The 15,143-nt window shown below is 46.0% G+C and overlaps 1 protein-coding gene across 4 annotated transcripts; it reads left to right on the top strand.

The window, feature by feature from the left end:
* Nucleotides 1-629: 629 nt before the first annotated feature.
* slc35f4 (solute carrier family 35 member F4) lies at nucleotides 630-13,518 on the top strand. Of its 4 annotated transcripts, none has more exons than XM_029833026.1 (7): nucleotides 630-773; nucleotides 2,333-2,557; nucleotides 10,763-11,063; nucleotides 11,444-11,663; nucleotides 11,752-12,148; nucleotides 12,276-12,365; nucleotides 12,731-13,518. In XM_029833026.1, the coding sequence occupies exons 2-7, from the start codon at nucleotides 2,344-2,346 to the stop codon at nucleotides 12,970-12,972; spliced, it is 1,464 nt and encodes a 487-aa protein (XP_029688886.1). In that variant the 5' UTR covers nucleotides 630-773; nucleotides 2,333-2,343; the 3' UTR covers nucleotides 12,973-13,518. The 4 variants fall into 4 exon arrangements, with proteins under 4 accessions (XP_029688886.1, XP_003962691.2, XP_029688885.1 ...); XM_003962642.2 differs by lacking the exon at nucleotides 630-773 and having other exon boundaries at nucleotides 2,216-2,557; nucleotides 11,752-11,877; nucleotides 11,956-12,148; XM_029833025.1 differs by lacking the exon at nucleotides 630-773 and having other exon boundaries at nucleotides 2,216-2,557.
* The last annotated feature ends 1,625 nt before the right edge of the window (nucleotides 13,519-15,143 follow it).

Here is a 15,143-nt window from a genome sequence, read left to right as displayed (position 1 = left end):
AGGAAATCCTATAGGCTGCTCGGCAAGCCTTTATTCTGTATGGAGACAACAAAGAAAGGTCGTGCAAGGCTTCAAAGGACATGGCGACATTTCATCTCGCCCCCCGACACGATGGATGAAGACAGAAAGTAAAATTGGCGCTCTGCGTAGCGGTGCCGTTATTCTGGCAGCCCATCACACGGCGTCTGCCTTAGGGGCCAATTGTTCATTTGCAAACTTGCAGCGATGGAACGATTTGTTCTTTTAAGTTATCACTCCTTCCGCACTCTGTAATTAAAGCCATATGTTACCGGAGAGGGCCGATCAAAGGTTTTAAATATTTACTGATCTTTCAAATGCAACCTTTGCGGCTGGCAAATTTCTGCTCGCTGGATTCAGAACAACAACGACAACCTTTTCTTGTGCCCGACAACCCTCGTTCTCCCTCCTCGCTGCACAAGCCAGGTTATCTTTAGAGCACATTGAATATTTATACAGCAAGTGGCTAGAGAGTCGGTCACTGATCTCTAAGGTGACTTCCTTGGGGCCCTGTGGGGGGCGGTTGCTTCTGGTACTGGCTCCGGCTCTTGGGACATATTGTCTCCTCAGTGTGTCCTTTAATTTTACTTTGACTGAGGATTCTGTTTTCTGGAGAGCTGGACACTGCGGAGAGATGGTTACGGTCAGAACTCCAGAACTAACAAACCAGCAGGCCTGGAAGGGTTCAGTGATCCGAGGATAATATGCGGAGCTGGTAATTCTTCTCTCAGCCAAAGAGGTTAGAGAAGATAAAGGTGAGGAAAGTAATTTGTGTCGGGGGCTCCGAATGCTAATCATGTTGTCTGGTGTGTTGAAGAGCCTCCCATCCATCGGCGAGGCTTCAGAGACAATTAGAGAGGCTGTTCAGGCGCTTGCATTCATCTTCCTGGGGTGATTTCTTTGGTGGATTCCGTAGACGTTGTTTAATTGTGTCAGTTGTGTGCGCTGCCATGCTACACGTATGAATTCAAACAAACAGCCAGAGCCTGCGCTGACACCGCTGATGCATAAACGGCTTTCTTAATGTGGGCTGCAAAGTGCTTTTAATGAGCCCACTGCTGTCAGAGGGCAGATTTGGCTGCGAGTGGGGTACATCTGTTTAATGGAGCAGCATCAGTTCTGTATGAGAAAAAGAATAACTCAGTGTGTGTTACACGCAACTACAAAAAGAACTAAAGTAGGTGACTGAATAAAACTTTAGTTTGGACTACAGCTGCACAGACTCAGGAAGTGCCCGATAACAGGCGTGGAGGAACTTCTCGGGCACTTCATTGTGGGAGCCACAAAGCCATCCCTGAACTGAACGCGTGAGATAAGTGTTTTTGGAGCACAAACAAACCGAAACAAAAGAACACGGGGTGGAGATTGGTGCAGTGAGTAAAGGAAGGGAGGGGGAGCACGGCTGGCATCCGAGGGCATCGTAAACTGCGTGCATGTGTCTGCACAACAATGCCAACAGCGTGCCAATTCTCCACACGCTGGGAATCAATTTCACAGAGAGAGAGGAGGACTTGGAAAGAGGCGTATCGGAGACACTGAAATACTGCATCCTGAGTTATTGGATTTGGTGCCCAGATTTTTCCTTTTCTTTTTTTTGGTCTGTCCTCCGTATCTGCAAGCTGGGAGATCCAGTCGAGCAGAGCTTCCAAGAACCAGACCAAGAACCTGTGGCTAAAGAAAAGAGAGGAAAAGAAGAAAAGAGATTGTTATGGGTTTTACTTTAGAATAAATTTCCCCCAAATGAGGCATAAAAAAAACCCTTCATAATCCTGAAGCTATTATACTTATAGAGAAGTGGGGGAGCGTTGGGGAAAAAAAGGGTATTTATGCATTCAAATAAGAGAGGGTTCAATATCAGTTAAAATCTATAATTCATGAATGCATATTATTTGGTAGAACCAATGGAGGGGTTATAACGGTGCCAAATTCTCGTTGGAGTCAGCATTTTGTTTCCTCTCCCCTCTTTCTCCCAAAAGTTTTGAAGCATTCCGGATAAAAGTGAGAACAAAAGTTTTTTTCATTTAAAAAATCGATTTAAGTCACAGCTACCACTCAATGTTTAAAATACAGACTTTTTAATGGAGGATGTCACTTAGAGCCAAGTTTTTCCTCTTGTTTAATGTGACTAATATGTATCGGTGGTGTCGCGCCCCCTAGTGGTTAATGTCTGCAAGCTCCCGGAGTGTGATAACCTTGCTCTGCGTCCGGTAGCATCACTGAAGGAATGTGAACGTCGTCCTCTTGTTGATAATTGGTGATGGTCTCTGGCGGCGCGTTCAGAGCTCACCTCCTCGCTCCTCTGATCTCTGTCCAGCCGGAGCTGCAATGATAAGCGCCGAGGGGGCTTCGGAGAGCGGAGACATTAGACTGGAGCCCCTGAACAACACGCACTTGCCGGGCAAATCGACGCCGACCGGTGGCACTGCATTCATGGACAGCAGCCCCAAAGTGACAGCCAACGGGGTGCACGACATCGAGGACCGGATTCTGAGGATCACCGGATACTACGGCTACAACCCGGGCTACTCCAGCCACAGAAGTGAGTAAAAAAAAAAAAAGTACCGAATTATAAGAGGATGCGACAATCACATGTCTGCCAAGTGTGAGAGGAATTTTTATGACAACATTCAGTTAAACCATGAGGCGGGGAGGGAAATGGATAAGAGATGAATTGAGGTAGAACTTGTGATTGGTATTTTAGGATAATGCAAAAAATGAAAAAAAAAAATCTAAATCTGCGTTTTAGCATAAAGCAGCACGATGTCAAAAGACTGTGCGCATCCCTCCATCTCTGAGGATCATGCAGCGGATCACGAGAGTGTGTGCGTGCGTGTGTGAGAGAGAGAGGGTGAGAGAGGAAGAGAGAGAGGGTTACACAGCGTTGTCATGCACCGATGCATATTATTACATTTGTCTTAATTACGTTTAAAGTGGATAATGTGCTTATGGTGTTAAACCTTCACTATTTTTTTCTGGGGATGGGAAGGAAATGACCAACACCAGCTCTTCCTCTGTGAATCCTGCCATCAGAATGAGGGGCCATGATTGCATTTTTGGTGTTTAGGTTATCCTAGATGCTCAGCAGGCTGATCAGTTCAGCGCATCACGTCCTCCTGCTGTTGATGCTGCTGCTCCCGGTGGGGCCGTAACAAAGGAAAAGGACTCCGTGTACAGTGGTGTGTGTCAGGCCTGGACTTCCAAATGGCTTTATGATAATGTGTGCAGGACAGGAGATGGTCTGCTGCAGCCAAACAGACACTTTCTCACCTCTGTTAGGTAACAGCCTTTGTTTTATCTCCACTTGTGAAAGGAGGAGACGCATTTACGAGAACAGCGTAGATGCCACTGACGAGCCTCCCTTTTTGGAGGTGCTGGTGCGTTTCGCGTAAGGTGGACTTGTCACGCAATCTCCCCCACGTCTTCCCCCCCGGGGCTGTTACATAAAGCCCCTTTTAGAGGTACACGTCTTTAAGAGATGTTCTCCCGGTGTTGTGACGTGCAGCTCCAGCGCGCAGGCCTTGTACTCCGTGACGTCACGTGTTACTCTGACACGGGTTGTTTGAAGCCTCTGAGGGAGCGCGTGGGTGCTGGGGGCCCTCGCCCCGGGGAGCCTGCTGTAGACAGATTTCTCTGTAGAGGCTGAGCAAAGCGCAACCACACGATTAGATCTACTCCAGTGTCTCTGTGAATCAGGTGAAGGAACTCATGATGAGACCGGGACGTCTCGAAGTTGAATCTGGAATAAGAAAAACACTTTCAGACTTGAAATAGTGATACCAGTAACACACCCATAAAGGTAAAGCAAGTTATCTCCAAATGACTGCTGCTTTAACAGGTTATTGTAACATTTGATGGGTAACAATTGTCGCTCAGGTAGAGGCATGTAGGCGGCTCAGAACCCTGGCTGGAGAACAATGGACCATCACCAGTGATGCATGGCTGTTGGTGGAAGGAGCAGGTGCAGATGCTGATGGCTTCCTCTGCGTCTGTAAACAGCTTTTTGATTAAAAAAAAGATAGAAAAACATACCACCATCTGCAGCCATGTGCTCCTCCACCCATCCATCAACTGATTTCCTTGTTTATTCCCTGTGTGAGCCAGAGTCAACAGAAGGTGTTCCTCAGGGCAGCGTACTTGTCACCCTATTTTCTGCTTGCGCAGCTATTGATCACGCTGTCGCCTGTGGAGGAGTCGGACTAAAAGGCTCTTGTGTGCGCACGTCCTCCTCGCTTCTTACAAACAAGACAAGACGCCCTCATTTGCTACATTTTGTTAACTTCTAATTGAAAAGCATACCTCTTTCAATCTGTTGATCACGGCGAGACAAAAGAAGCATGTAAACAGAACAGTTGGCTCATCCCGCCGAGCCTGTGGGCTAATGATATATTTAGGAAAATTCTGGTGCCAGTTTAATTTTGCCACTTGCCATCTGTGTTGAAAGGGAGGATGCCTGTAAGGAGTATCATGCACTACATTTGGTGGCGGGGGAGCTCTTCTTACGAGGAGTACAACACTGATGCTTTTTATTTGTCTGAAAGGATAATAAATAAGAATAGGAATGACAACAGCACCCCTGCTCAGCTCATTCCATTCGTGTAGACCCCCATGTTGGGCCCTAAAACAGCCACCTCAGCATGTTCTGAAAACAAAACATCACCGTCTCCTCGGCTCTGACATGCTTCGACTCTTGGAGGAAAATAGAATCAGTAATATAGACGTTTCCATCTGAGCGAGCAGGTAAAAGGCAGGAAAGAGTAATAAAAAACACAGAACCCGCAGGCCCTCCGAGGAAGATGATGGAAGAAGGCTCAGAGAATCAATCTCTGCATGGCATTTGTTAAATGAGCATTTTATTCTAGAAGCGAAATATTGATCATGCCTCTGCTTATCGGTGTCTGGCTGTGCATATTAAAAGAAGCCCGAATCCACCGATCTCGAGATGGAAATGTTCGTTTTATTACACCCAAACCTTACCTTCAATATTCTGTACATGCATGTAATTATTCTGGACTGTCCCGTTCCCATGCCTGCTCTGTCGCTGCTATTTATAACTGGCCCAGCATCTAATGGCATATGAGCCTTGCCTGGATGACTCTTGGAGTGCTGTTAGTCTCACATGCTCCTGGGAATGAGCAAACATAATGATTAAACAGAAAAAAAAAAACCTGCAAGTAAGGGAAGCAATATTCCTCCGCCCGCACTTGTGCAGTTGTGCTCTCGGTAAAAGGCTGCAGCGTTTGCTTGTCAGAAGAAAAAAATTCGACTGATCCCAGCACTTGGTTTCATTGCTTTTCCTATAGTTGCAAACATAATATTACATAATAGGTGGGAGCACGTGAAAAGTTCTTAATAGACGCTCCATCATGATCAAGCGCAGCACCGACGTTACAAGCTGGGGCAACACTGCCGCCTTGTGGTGGTGTAATTCCCCCAAGAAAAACAAAAATGTGTCCCTTTAAAGCAGCCAGTGAACCATTAACTTCGGACACAAATACTTATAGAGTCTACGTCAGTGTAAGCCACATCATGCATGTAAAAATCAGAATAACTGTCATTAAATCTCGTGTTTGCATGTTTTCCTGAAAATTAAAGGGACGCATAATTTAGAAGGAAACTCATTAAGGACTAAGGAGATTTTGCAGAGACAACTCACTGAGCTGAGACAATTAGGGGTCCCAAGAGCCCATCTTGACTGCAATTATTTTGTTTGGAAACTGTAAATCTAGTCTACACTGTGGTTTGTGCAGTTATTTATATGGCATCGAAATATAGATTAAATCATATGTCGACATGACCAACTATAGTGCTGCTAGTTAAGCTAGAACCATGTCTTGATGGCCATTAGACACACATGAACTCTGTATCGCACCACATGGCCGCGCACAGCATTTTGTTTTCTATGACAAATGAATCAATGAGCCCGTGTCCGAGAGAGATTTCCTTGACACTCACCACTAGGTGTCCTCATGTCTGCATGTTGTGGCAGTGTTTGGTTGTCCTTCCTGGTCTCTGCTCCTGGTCCTCTGTGAGCTGTGATGAGCTAGACAGAGGGCTGAAACACAAAGGAGCCTGCACCATAAGCTGATGATCAGTTCATCTGAATAACAATAGGGCACGAATTGTGAGTGTACAGGAGGCCCACTGTTGCTATGGAGGGGAAGAACGAGGCGCCTGAGATCTGGAGTATTTGCTGCTTTGATCTGGGATGCAGGGGCGTCATTGTGTCAGTTTCTTTTGATCAGTTACAGCACATGAGGTCATGACGGTGAAACCGATTCACGTGTTCACCGCGATAATGTAGCGTGATGCTGCAAAAGACAATTTAGGAGCCAAAAAACCACACAATGTTGTTTAGCATTAATGAATAATCAGCTTGAGGGCCTGGTCTAATATATGAAAGGGTACTACGTCCCCCTGCATTGTGAATACCTGGAACCCGTGTTCCTGGTATTTTAATCTGTTAGCATTTAGCACCCTGTGCTGTGCTGTGCTGACTCGATGGTTTTGTTGACCACCCTCCTGTCTCCACTCATCAGCAGGACTACTTTTATCTTTAATCCTCCTTGTCTCCTGAGATCCATGCCCCGGCTCATCCCCTGCTTACACCTTAATAAACATTTGTTTAAGGAGGTCGCCTCATTCACTTACTGCACAAACATTTTAATTAAATGACGACTGAAGTTTGGCCCTAACGCCTCAAAATGACAACAAGAACTCCTCAGATTCGCTGGTAACCGTGAACTCACACTCATAACGTTAGCAGAACACAGCCCAGCATATTTTTTTCCCCTTATTGTAAAAAGAGCCAGAGTCCCTCAGTGGCAGCCTGGAGGATGCACAGAGAAGCACTCTGATCTGCTGTCCTCTCTGAATGCGTGCCAGAACTTTGGCTTGATGAGCATCGGAGAGTAGAAGCAGACAGGAGGGGAGGGGGCTCGGAGTGATATGGATATAATGACAGGGATCTTGGGGGGGGGGGGGGGGGGGGCTGTACATTTCCTATCTTAACAAAACAACCAAGACACCTCTGCACATCTCACACATCACACAGGTGAAGTTTGTCTCTGCTTCCCAAAAGCTGCTGCTCTTCCCTGCCTGGTTAATATCGATTTACCCGCTGAGGGCGACTATAGGTTATCTGAAGATAATGTTACAGGCTGCAGGGCCTCGTGCAGCTGACTGCAGACACTTGCGTATCACTACTGAAGAGCTATCAGGGATGTTTGTGTCAATTCAGCCCCTGAACCGCAGCGAGGGATTGAATGGCCGGAGGACTTTCCTTGAGATGGAAACACCGACCACGTCGACTCCGATGACCCGGGACGGTCTTCCTCAGGTCCAGACTGGCTGCTGATGAGAGTGCTTCCCCCAACTCTCCTCCAGAAATGGCCAAATACTCTCGTATTTTTCATTGACCATAACAAATTACTCATTCAGACTGCATTTTTAATGAGTTAAAGCTGTCTGTAGGCCGCTTTCCGTCACTCATTGGCTCAGACTATTAAAGTTTATATTGTGAACAGTCTGATGCAATTATATTTACCATTTCCTGCAGCTTTAAATCAAAGTTCTGCAGGATGGTCACAGCTGATCGAGGCTTCAAGAGAGCTGAAATGTGACTGAAGCCACAGCAGCAGGCTTCACTGGCCACCTCCCATTTAGTTAAAAAAGGTCGTCAATTCATCATCAGACGCGTCGCTGTCACTCCAGAGTGTTTGTCTCTAAACATGGATGCAAACCTGTTTTTGGGTCGGTGGTTTCCCAGCCTTCAGCTTTCTTTCCAAATAAAATGATGGGATCATGGGGAATAAAAGGCGTGATGGCGTGAAAGTTTCGACACAGTCTTCCTCAGATTATTATATTTTAAACATTTCCTGTGAATTGACAGCAATTTGATTAATATTAAACAGTATTTCCAGTCACTTCGAAGCTTAAAGCATAATCTTTGAGTTCACCCATTTGAAGTGTTGATATGATGAATTATTAACGCTGAATCATTTAAATATGCTGATTTATTGACCAATATGTATGTATATGACATTTTAGTAGTATTTACAGTTCAGAGATAGTAACAAGTGTGTAATAACAGTGTAATTTTTGCTTTCATTGTTGATAAATGCATATCCTTCATGAAGTATTGAAGTGAGAGGCACTGAGGGAGGACAAGAGCTTATAGAGGGAGGGGAAGGGGTGAAAGCAGTCTGGTCAGGTAGAACAGAGCGGAGAGCAGGAAGGAGAGAAGGAGGGGCGGCAGCTAACGCAGCATAATTAGCCGGGGCTGCTTGGTTACCTTCCAAACAAAGCTGCTGATTTGTGCAGCTCAAGAAGAGGAGGGGAGAAGACAGACAGACGGACAGAAAAGAGGAGGTGGAGGATGGAAAGAGATGAGAGAGTGATTGCACCATGCCACACACACTTGAAGCTCAGTCTCCCTTGGAGACAGTGGTGGCGTTTGGATCAAGGCATGACAGTGCACCAGTGTGAGGGCGCCACTTCACTCCACTTCCTCCGAGCCAGGCCCGCCGGAGCCGTGTCACCACCCGGGCGGACGCGGAGACGGCAAGAGCGCCGGTGACGGAGCGGCAAACCCGGAGAGGAGCGGGGAGTCACGACTGCATGTTGAGAAGGAGGCAGAAGAGTTGACAGAGAAGGGGGCCAAACCGGAGCGAGAAGAAGAAGCTGTGGAGTCAGGAGCCCGAGGATGCACAGAGCGCGCGGGACCAGCTGCTGAGTGTGCAGCGGACACACGCACGCACACGGGCGCACACGCACATACACACTTCACATCGAAGGACAGTCTCGTGCCCCCAGTGGAGGATGAAGAAGCACTCAGCGCGAGTGGCTCCTCTCAGCTCATACAGCACTCAGGTCCTGACCTGCCCCATCTCTGAAGGTAAACTCAACCAACCAGGTCTCAGGACGCCATTTCTATACGCCGGCGTAAGCGCATGTGTTAGCCTGACCTAAAATATCATATTAATGGGTGTTAAATCAGGGCTCTGACACACTCATCATGGACAGTTTAAACGTCCATTAAGCACATATTGTTTAACCTGCTCTGTCCAGACATCCTCTGTCACAACTTTGCCCTAATTCCGAAAAAGATCGAGCATCTGCGGAATGCTGCAATCACGCCTGCGGGCTCCATATTGGATTGAACATCCATCAATGTCAGCGGTGAGGGGATAAAACGGAGGATGGATTAAAATGTGAGGTTTGAGCGGGAGGCTGCGTCACCCAGAGCAGAAAAAAACCCCGTTAGTGGTCCCAATGCAAGAGTGGTGATTTCATTAATGGAATGACCCCGTGTCAGCGCTTTCAAATGTAGCCTGCTCTTGGTTCTGGAAACAGGTCGGCTATTGTGCTTTTGGAAATCAGTGTTTTAAATTAGAATTAAACTTTGTTCAGTTAGCCCCAGTTCAGTTCCTTCTGTGACCTCATCGCTGATATTAACGCTTGAATCATAATTCCAGGACTATGGCCTTACACCTTAAACCACACTCACAGGAATGTTAATGCTTTGCTGTTATTGTGTTTTTTGAAACTTTTTCTGCAAACTCACCTAAAAGGAACACAGAAATGTGGCCATAAACGCTGCTTTTATCAGATAAAACAGTAATGTCACTGAAGCTAAAGGCACCAGGTGGACCCTCATGGTCACCAATCTACTGGTTTAGAATAGGTTCCAAAGTAAACTTTTACCTTTTACTCGTGCAGAGATTTCAGGTCTGTTCTCGTGTTAGCAACCAACAGGCTCATTAGCTTGATTTAGTGTTCCTGCTGTGACTGAAGGCTTTTAGAAGTTTAAGCTTTTGCTTCAGGAGGTAACATAAGGTGATTTAATCTGAGCGGCTCATTCTCTCCCTTTGTTACTCAGCAACACGTTTTTGCAAATAAAGATTCTAAATAATGTTGGAACAAAAATACAAATTGATTAGAAATCGGTTCAAACAGTCTGTAACAGTTCTAACTGTCTCACAAATGAATCTCCTGTTTTTACCTAATACACTTTTAAAACTTTTAAAAGAAAACAGTTCAATAAACTGACTGACATTAGCAAGGCATTATTATCTAAATGGCTCTGAGGGGCCACAGCAGTGATGGATCCATCCATCCATCCATCCATCCATCCATCCATCCATCCATCCATCCATCCATCCATCCATCCATCCATCCATCCATCCATCCATCCATCCATCCATCCATCCATCCATCCACATTGATTGATCGGTCCAGGTCAAGGTTGCCATGACTTTCTCAGGAATGTCATGTGGCTGCTGTTGGGTTGTGTGTGTGTGTCAGGTTTCAGTGCATACCTGACAACACGGGGTGTGTGCTCCTTCACCAGGGGTGCTAATTATAGATAAGTAGCTTCATTTATGACACATGCGGCCACAATGCTAACCCCACACATTTTGACAGTGAACGCTGTCACAGCAAGACTCGCAGTTGTGACCTCCAAGGGCGTCCGGTTGATAATGGCTCTTGCGCTACAGCCAAGAAGATGTGGACTCTATCCAACTCTGAATAATTCTAATACCAGGCTCAGGCTTTCACACATCATTTATGACGTGCTATTAGAGTAATGAGTTAAAACATTACAGCTCCACAATATATAACGTGGCAAGTTTTTTTATTGGGCCAAAAATGATAAAACAGTAGTTATGATGAGAGTGTTTTAAAGAAAAGTGTTGAAGTGTTTTAAATATAATATATATAATGAAGTATTTCTCTTCTCTATCAGGGGAGGATGGCTCCGATTCCCACGCAGAGACCCCTGGAAGTGAGTCCAGCAGAGAGAGCAGCTCCTATCAGACATGTGCCAACACAGCTCTGAAGGTGTTGGGCGGCCTGCTGATGGTGCTGTGTGTGTCCTCCTCCTGGGTCGGCACCACCCAGGTGGTGAAGCTGACCTTCCAGTCGTTCTCCTGCCCCTTCTTCATCTCCTGGTTCAGCAGCAACTGGAACATCCTGTTCTTCCCCATCTACTACTCCGGGAATGTTGTCATCACACGGGAGAAACAGACGCCCATTCAGAAATTCAGGTAAACACCAGAGATTTAAAAAAAAAAAATCCAATGATCTTCCATTATTTCAGTAAAAGCTATTTCCGAGCCGTTGCTATTTGCTGCATTTTAAACAATTTTTTGATGCATTAACAACTAGAGCGGTGGAAAAAACAATTCTCTTACATTAAAGCGAGTATCGGCTTACTGCAGCAGCACTACCAGTAATCCTCAAAGGCCTCGGTGCTTTTAATATTCCAGAGGAAATGCAAAGACAAAATGACGTGGTGGTCCACGAGGAACCAGGAAACGAAGCAACCAGCATTTTATCATCAAGCCACAGTGCTCCTGAAAGCAGAGACCCTGTTCCAGCTGCAGACAGGCAGGCGTGACTTGTGTCCCTCTCTGGTCTTTTGAAGGGAGTGCAGCAGGCTCTTTGGAGAAGACGGGATGACCCTCAAGCTCTTCGTGAAGAGGACGGCGCCTTTCTCCATCTTGTGTACACTGACCAACTACCTTTACCTCCTGGCTTTGAAGAAGCTGACCGCCACTGACGTGTCGGCCCTCTACTGCTGCCACAAGGCCTTCGTCTTTCTTCTGTCCTGGATCGTTCTGAAGGATCGATTCATGGGTGTGAGGGTCCGTATGAGAAATGTGATCTGGACAATTTTAATGACAGATTTGCCTTTCCCTGAACTGAAGTGATGGCTCTTATTCTCTCATTCAGATCGTGGCAGCAATAATGGCCATCACCGGCATCGTCATGATGGCTTATGCAGATGGTTTCCATGGCGATTCCTTTGTGGGCGTGGCCTTGGCTGTAGGGTCGGCTTCAACATCGGCTCTCTACAAGGTTAGACGGAACCATTCGGTTCCACACAAACCAGTACAGGCGCTGGTTTGTGTGAGCAGGTGGATGTTTCTCACACAGGTACTGCTGAAGATGTTCCTGGGCAGCGCCAACCTCGGAGAGGTGGCTCACTTTCTCTCCACGATGGGTGTGTTCAACCTCGTCTTCATCTCCGGCGTGCCGCTCATTCTCTACTTTACCAAGGTGGAGCACTGGGGCTCACTGTCCTCGCTGCCGTGGGGGTACATGTGCGGCCTGGCGGGACTGTGGCTGGGTGAGGGTCAGAAGATCAGAAACAAAGTTTTTTTCCCTCATCTTCTATGTAGTTACATTAGACCACTAATCAATCACTAATTCCCCATCATAAAGGTAAATGTGCATGTTTTTCCTGTTGCCTCCAGTGTTCAACATCCTGGTCCACGTTGGTGTGGTGCTGACATATCCTATTCTCATCTCCATAGGAACACTGCTCAGTGTTCCTGGCAATGCAGGCATGGTCTTTCGTACGGTACCGACCCCTACGCGCTGAGTGGCCCCAGAACATTCCATTAGGGCTCAGCTTGTGTATGCTGGCTTTTTCACATTAACGGCTCAATTTAATCAATCATCCATGTGACTTAACTGTTGACGTAACTGTTCTCCTGATAAGGATGAGGTTGTCATGGCCTTCTTGACTGATTGACTATATCAAGAACTGAAGGTTATGACCCTTTGTCCTTGAGTAAAGAGCACAAGGACACATGGGATAAAGTGGATCACTCGCTGATAATAAGCCGTGTTTGTCCACGCTCATCTTCTTACAGCAGCACAGTGTAATTTATTTGCGCTTGTTTGTGTTTCTCCTTCTCATCTGCAGCTGTGGACGTTCTGAAACACGAGGTGATCTTCAGCGTGGTGCGTCTCGCAGCCACCTGCATCATCTGCCTGGGCTTCCTGCTGCTGCTGCTGCCAGAGGAGTGGGACTCGGTCACTCTGCGTTTCCTGTCAAACATCGCGGAAAAGAAGTCAGAGGAGCACGGCGAGGAGCTCACGGAGTCCAGCGTTAACACCAGGAGCCGGAGTCGAGCAAACGGCGCTGTCTCCATTCCCTTGGCATGACGTATAACCCGTGGTGGGATGTTCACTCCACATGGACTTTGGAGTAAACTGTAAGCTGGAGCTGCATTTGGAACCTCATTTTATTCCAAGATGGGGGGCTGAGGTCCTCTACAAACTATGGGGTGTTGTTTAGTTTCATGCCATGCTTGGTTCTGTTTCTTGCACGCATTCTAACCAAGAGCTTCTTCTACAAAGATGCCTTCTGACCTGCTCTGCAGACTGTATTCTGTGAATATTAATACTGGCAGGGCAAGTTCAGCTCAACCTTACATGTATTGTATTAATTTAAGTCTGTATCAATGAGAGCATTATTTTAAGTCTTATTGAATACTAATAAAAACAAGACATGACAGTTATAGTATGCTTGATGTACAGGCTCTTTTTTTTCTAATAAAACAAATGTTTAACCTGCACTGACTGCTGTGTAAAAAGTCATTGTGATTATTGGTGTGTGGATACAACATAGATGTGAATGTTTACTGAAAGAAACAGAGTTGAGATTAAAAAGGGTCAAAAGTATCGGCTGATTAAAAACAAAAATCACAGTTTCCCAGAACCAAAAATGTCCTTGTCTTATTCTCTGAACAGTGATGTCACATTGAAGGTTACTTACATGAAATTGGACTAAACCACTTTTGAGAGTGGTTTTCAGTTTGAATAGATGTCTAAAAATGTTCACATTCCTCTGCAATCCCTCTACAGACCATATTTCCTCTCTGTAACAAAAAAGGAATATATAGATTGCCCCATTGGATACATTTCAGGGTATATAGCACCAAAAAAATACCAGCTACAGGTGTATTAAATGGCTGGTTAAATGAAATTTAGCTACTACCTGACATGTCATTTAAAGGCTTTTCCGTGGGAGGGGTGTTGGGAATTACAAAGTTCCTTCAAGCATTACGATATGTCATGTGATGGAGCCTGTGGGGAGAGTTGCCATAGAAACCAAGCTTGTTATAATCACAAAGACAAGTATGAAGATGGTAATTTAACGTGCACACTTGTCCTTCTAACTGCTGCAAAAAAATCGTTTATTTTCACACCGGCCAGACAAGGTTCAGGACAAATGATGGGATTTCAAGCCTCGACTCAAAGATTTTTTTTGTGGGGGCAGAGCAGGAATCAATGAGTCAGGTCAGAGATTCTGTTTTAAAGGAAAGTTAGTCTGCGTCTGACAGACTGCGGCTGAATGCTTCATAGGAGTGTCAAAAACCTCCGGAGGTGGGATAGGCTATAACACAGTTATAGTGCAGAATTCATTATTTCAGGACACGCAGGAACAGAATGGGATCCTCTGGCTCCAGACCAGGACCACACAAAGTAACTCCACAGGACGACCTACGAGATGAAGTTGCACGACCCAAACCTCAGTGGACCCTGCCTGCACTGCCGGTCACTGTGGAACGGCCATCAGAGTCTGAGGGACACAGGAAGAGACCTTTACCTCCTCCGAGACAGGAAGCAAATGCTTCCACATCCTCAGGTACATTTGTTCCCTGTATCTAATGTTCATTTGCCATGTTGGGTGTTAAATTTAGGCTCCAGTGTGAATTTTGGGTTGTTTTACTGTCTTCGTAGGAGTTTGTGCATGTGTGAATTTACTCCCTGTTAACAAAATGAACAATTCAGGCATCATCTACTCCCAATTACCTGGGTTAGTGTGGCACAATGTCCCAGCAGCATCAGCTCCAGCATCTATTCTCATCTCAGGTTGGCACACGGGCAGACAATTATAGCATTATTGTAGCTGACAGGGTGTCGTCCCATCATTTTCTCTCCTGAGGAACCTCCTCTGAAATCAGTATATTGACTCTCCCTGCATCACTACTCGCATGCCACAGCTACATCTGAAAACATATTTGCTGTGTGTTGTAGGGGAGAGATGGGGGTGTCCACCGGTTTTCTACAACACATCAAACAGGATGCTATGGCACCGGCACGATGAATCGGGTAAATGATCCAGACAAGGTAGAGTACAGCTGAAGTGCATCTGTAGCATCAATAATTTAGGTTTGTATCTCTATGTCAAAGGGAAATGAAGGCATAGATGAATGCTTAAGAGAGGGGAGAGGGCAGGATTTAAAGAGTTGGAGGCAAGCCAGGGTCATTGTGGAGGAGAGGTTAGTGCACTCTATAGATTTTCTATTATTTGTGTCGAATGGTTTTGC

The sequence above is a fragment of the Takifugu rubripes genome, chromosome 2 (assembly GCF_901000725.2).
Source record: "Takifugu rubripes chromosome 2, fTakRub1.2, whole genome shotgun sequence".
Lineage (NCBI taxonomy): Eukaryota > Metazoa > Chordata > Actinopteri > Tetraodontiformes > Tetraodontidae > Takifugu > Takifugu rubripes.
This window is presented reverse-complemented; position numbering and strand designations above follow the sequence as displayed.

Bases quoted from the DNA above. Each gene is read 5' to 3' on its own strand.
- slc35f4 (XM_029833026.1), top strand. From the start codon at position 2,344: ATGATAAGCGCCGAGGGGGCTTCGGAGAGCGGAGACATTAGACTGGAG. The intron at 2,558-10,762 runs GTGAGTAAAAAA...CTTCTCTATCAG, and splicing joins GGGCTACTCCAGCCACAGAA to GGGAGGATGGCTCCGATTCC. The intron at 11,064-11,443 runs GTAAACACCAGA...GGTCTTTTGAAG, and splicing joins ACGCCCATTCAGAAATTCAG to GGAGTGCAGCAGGCTCTTTG.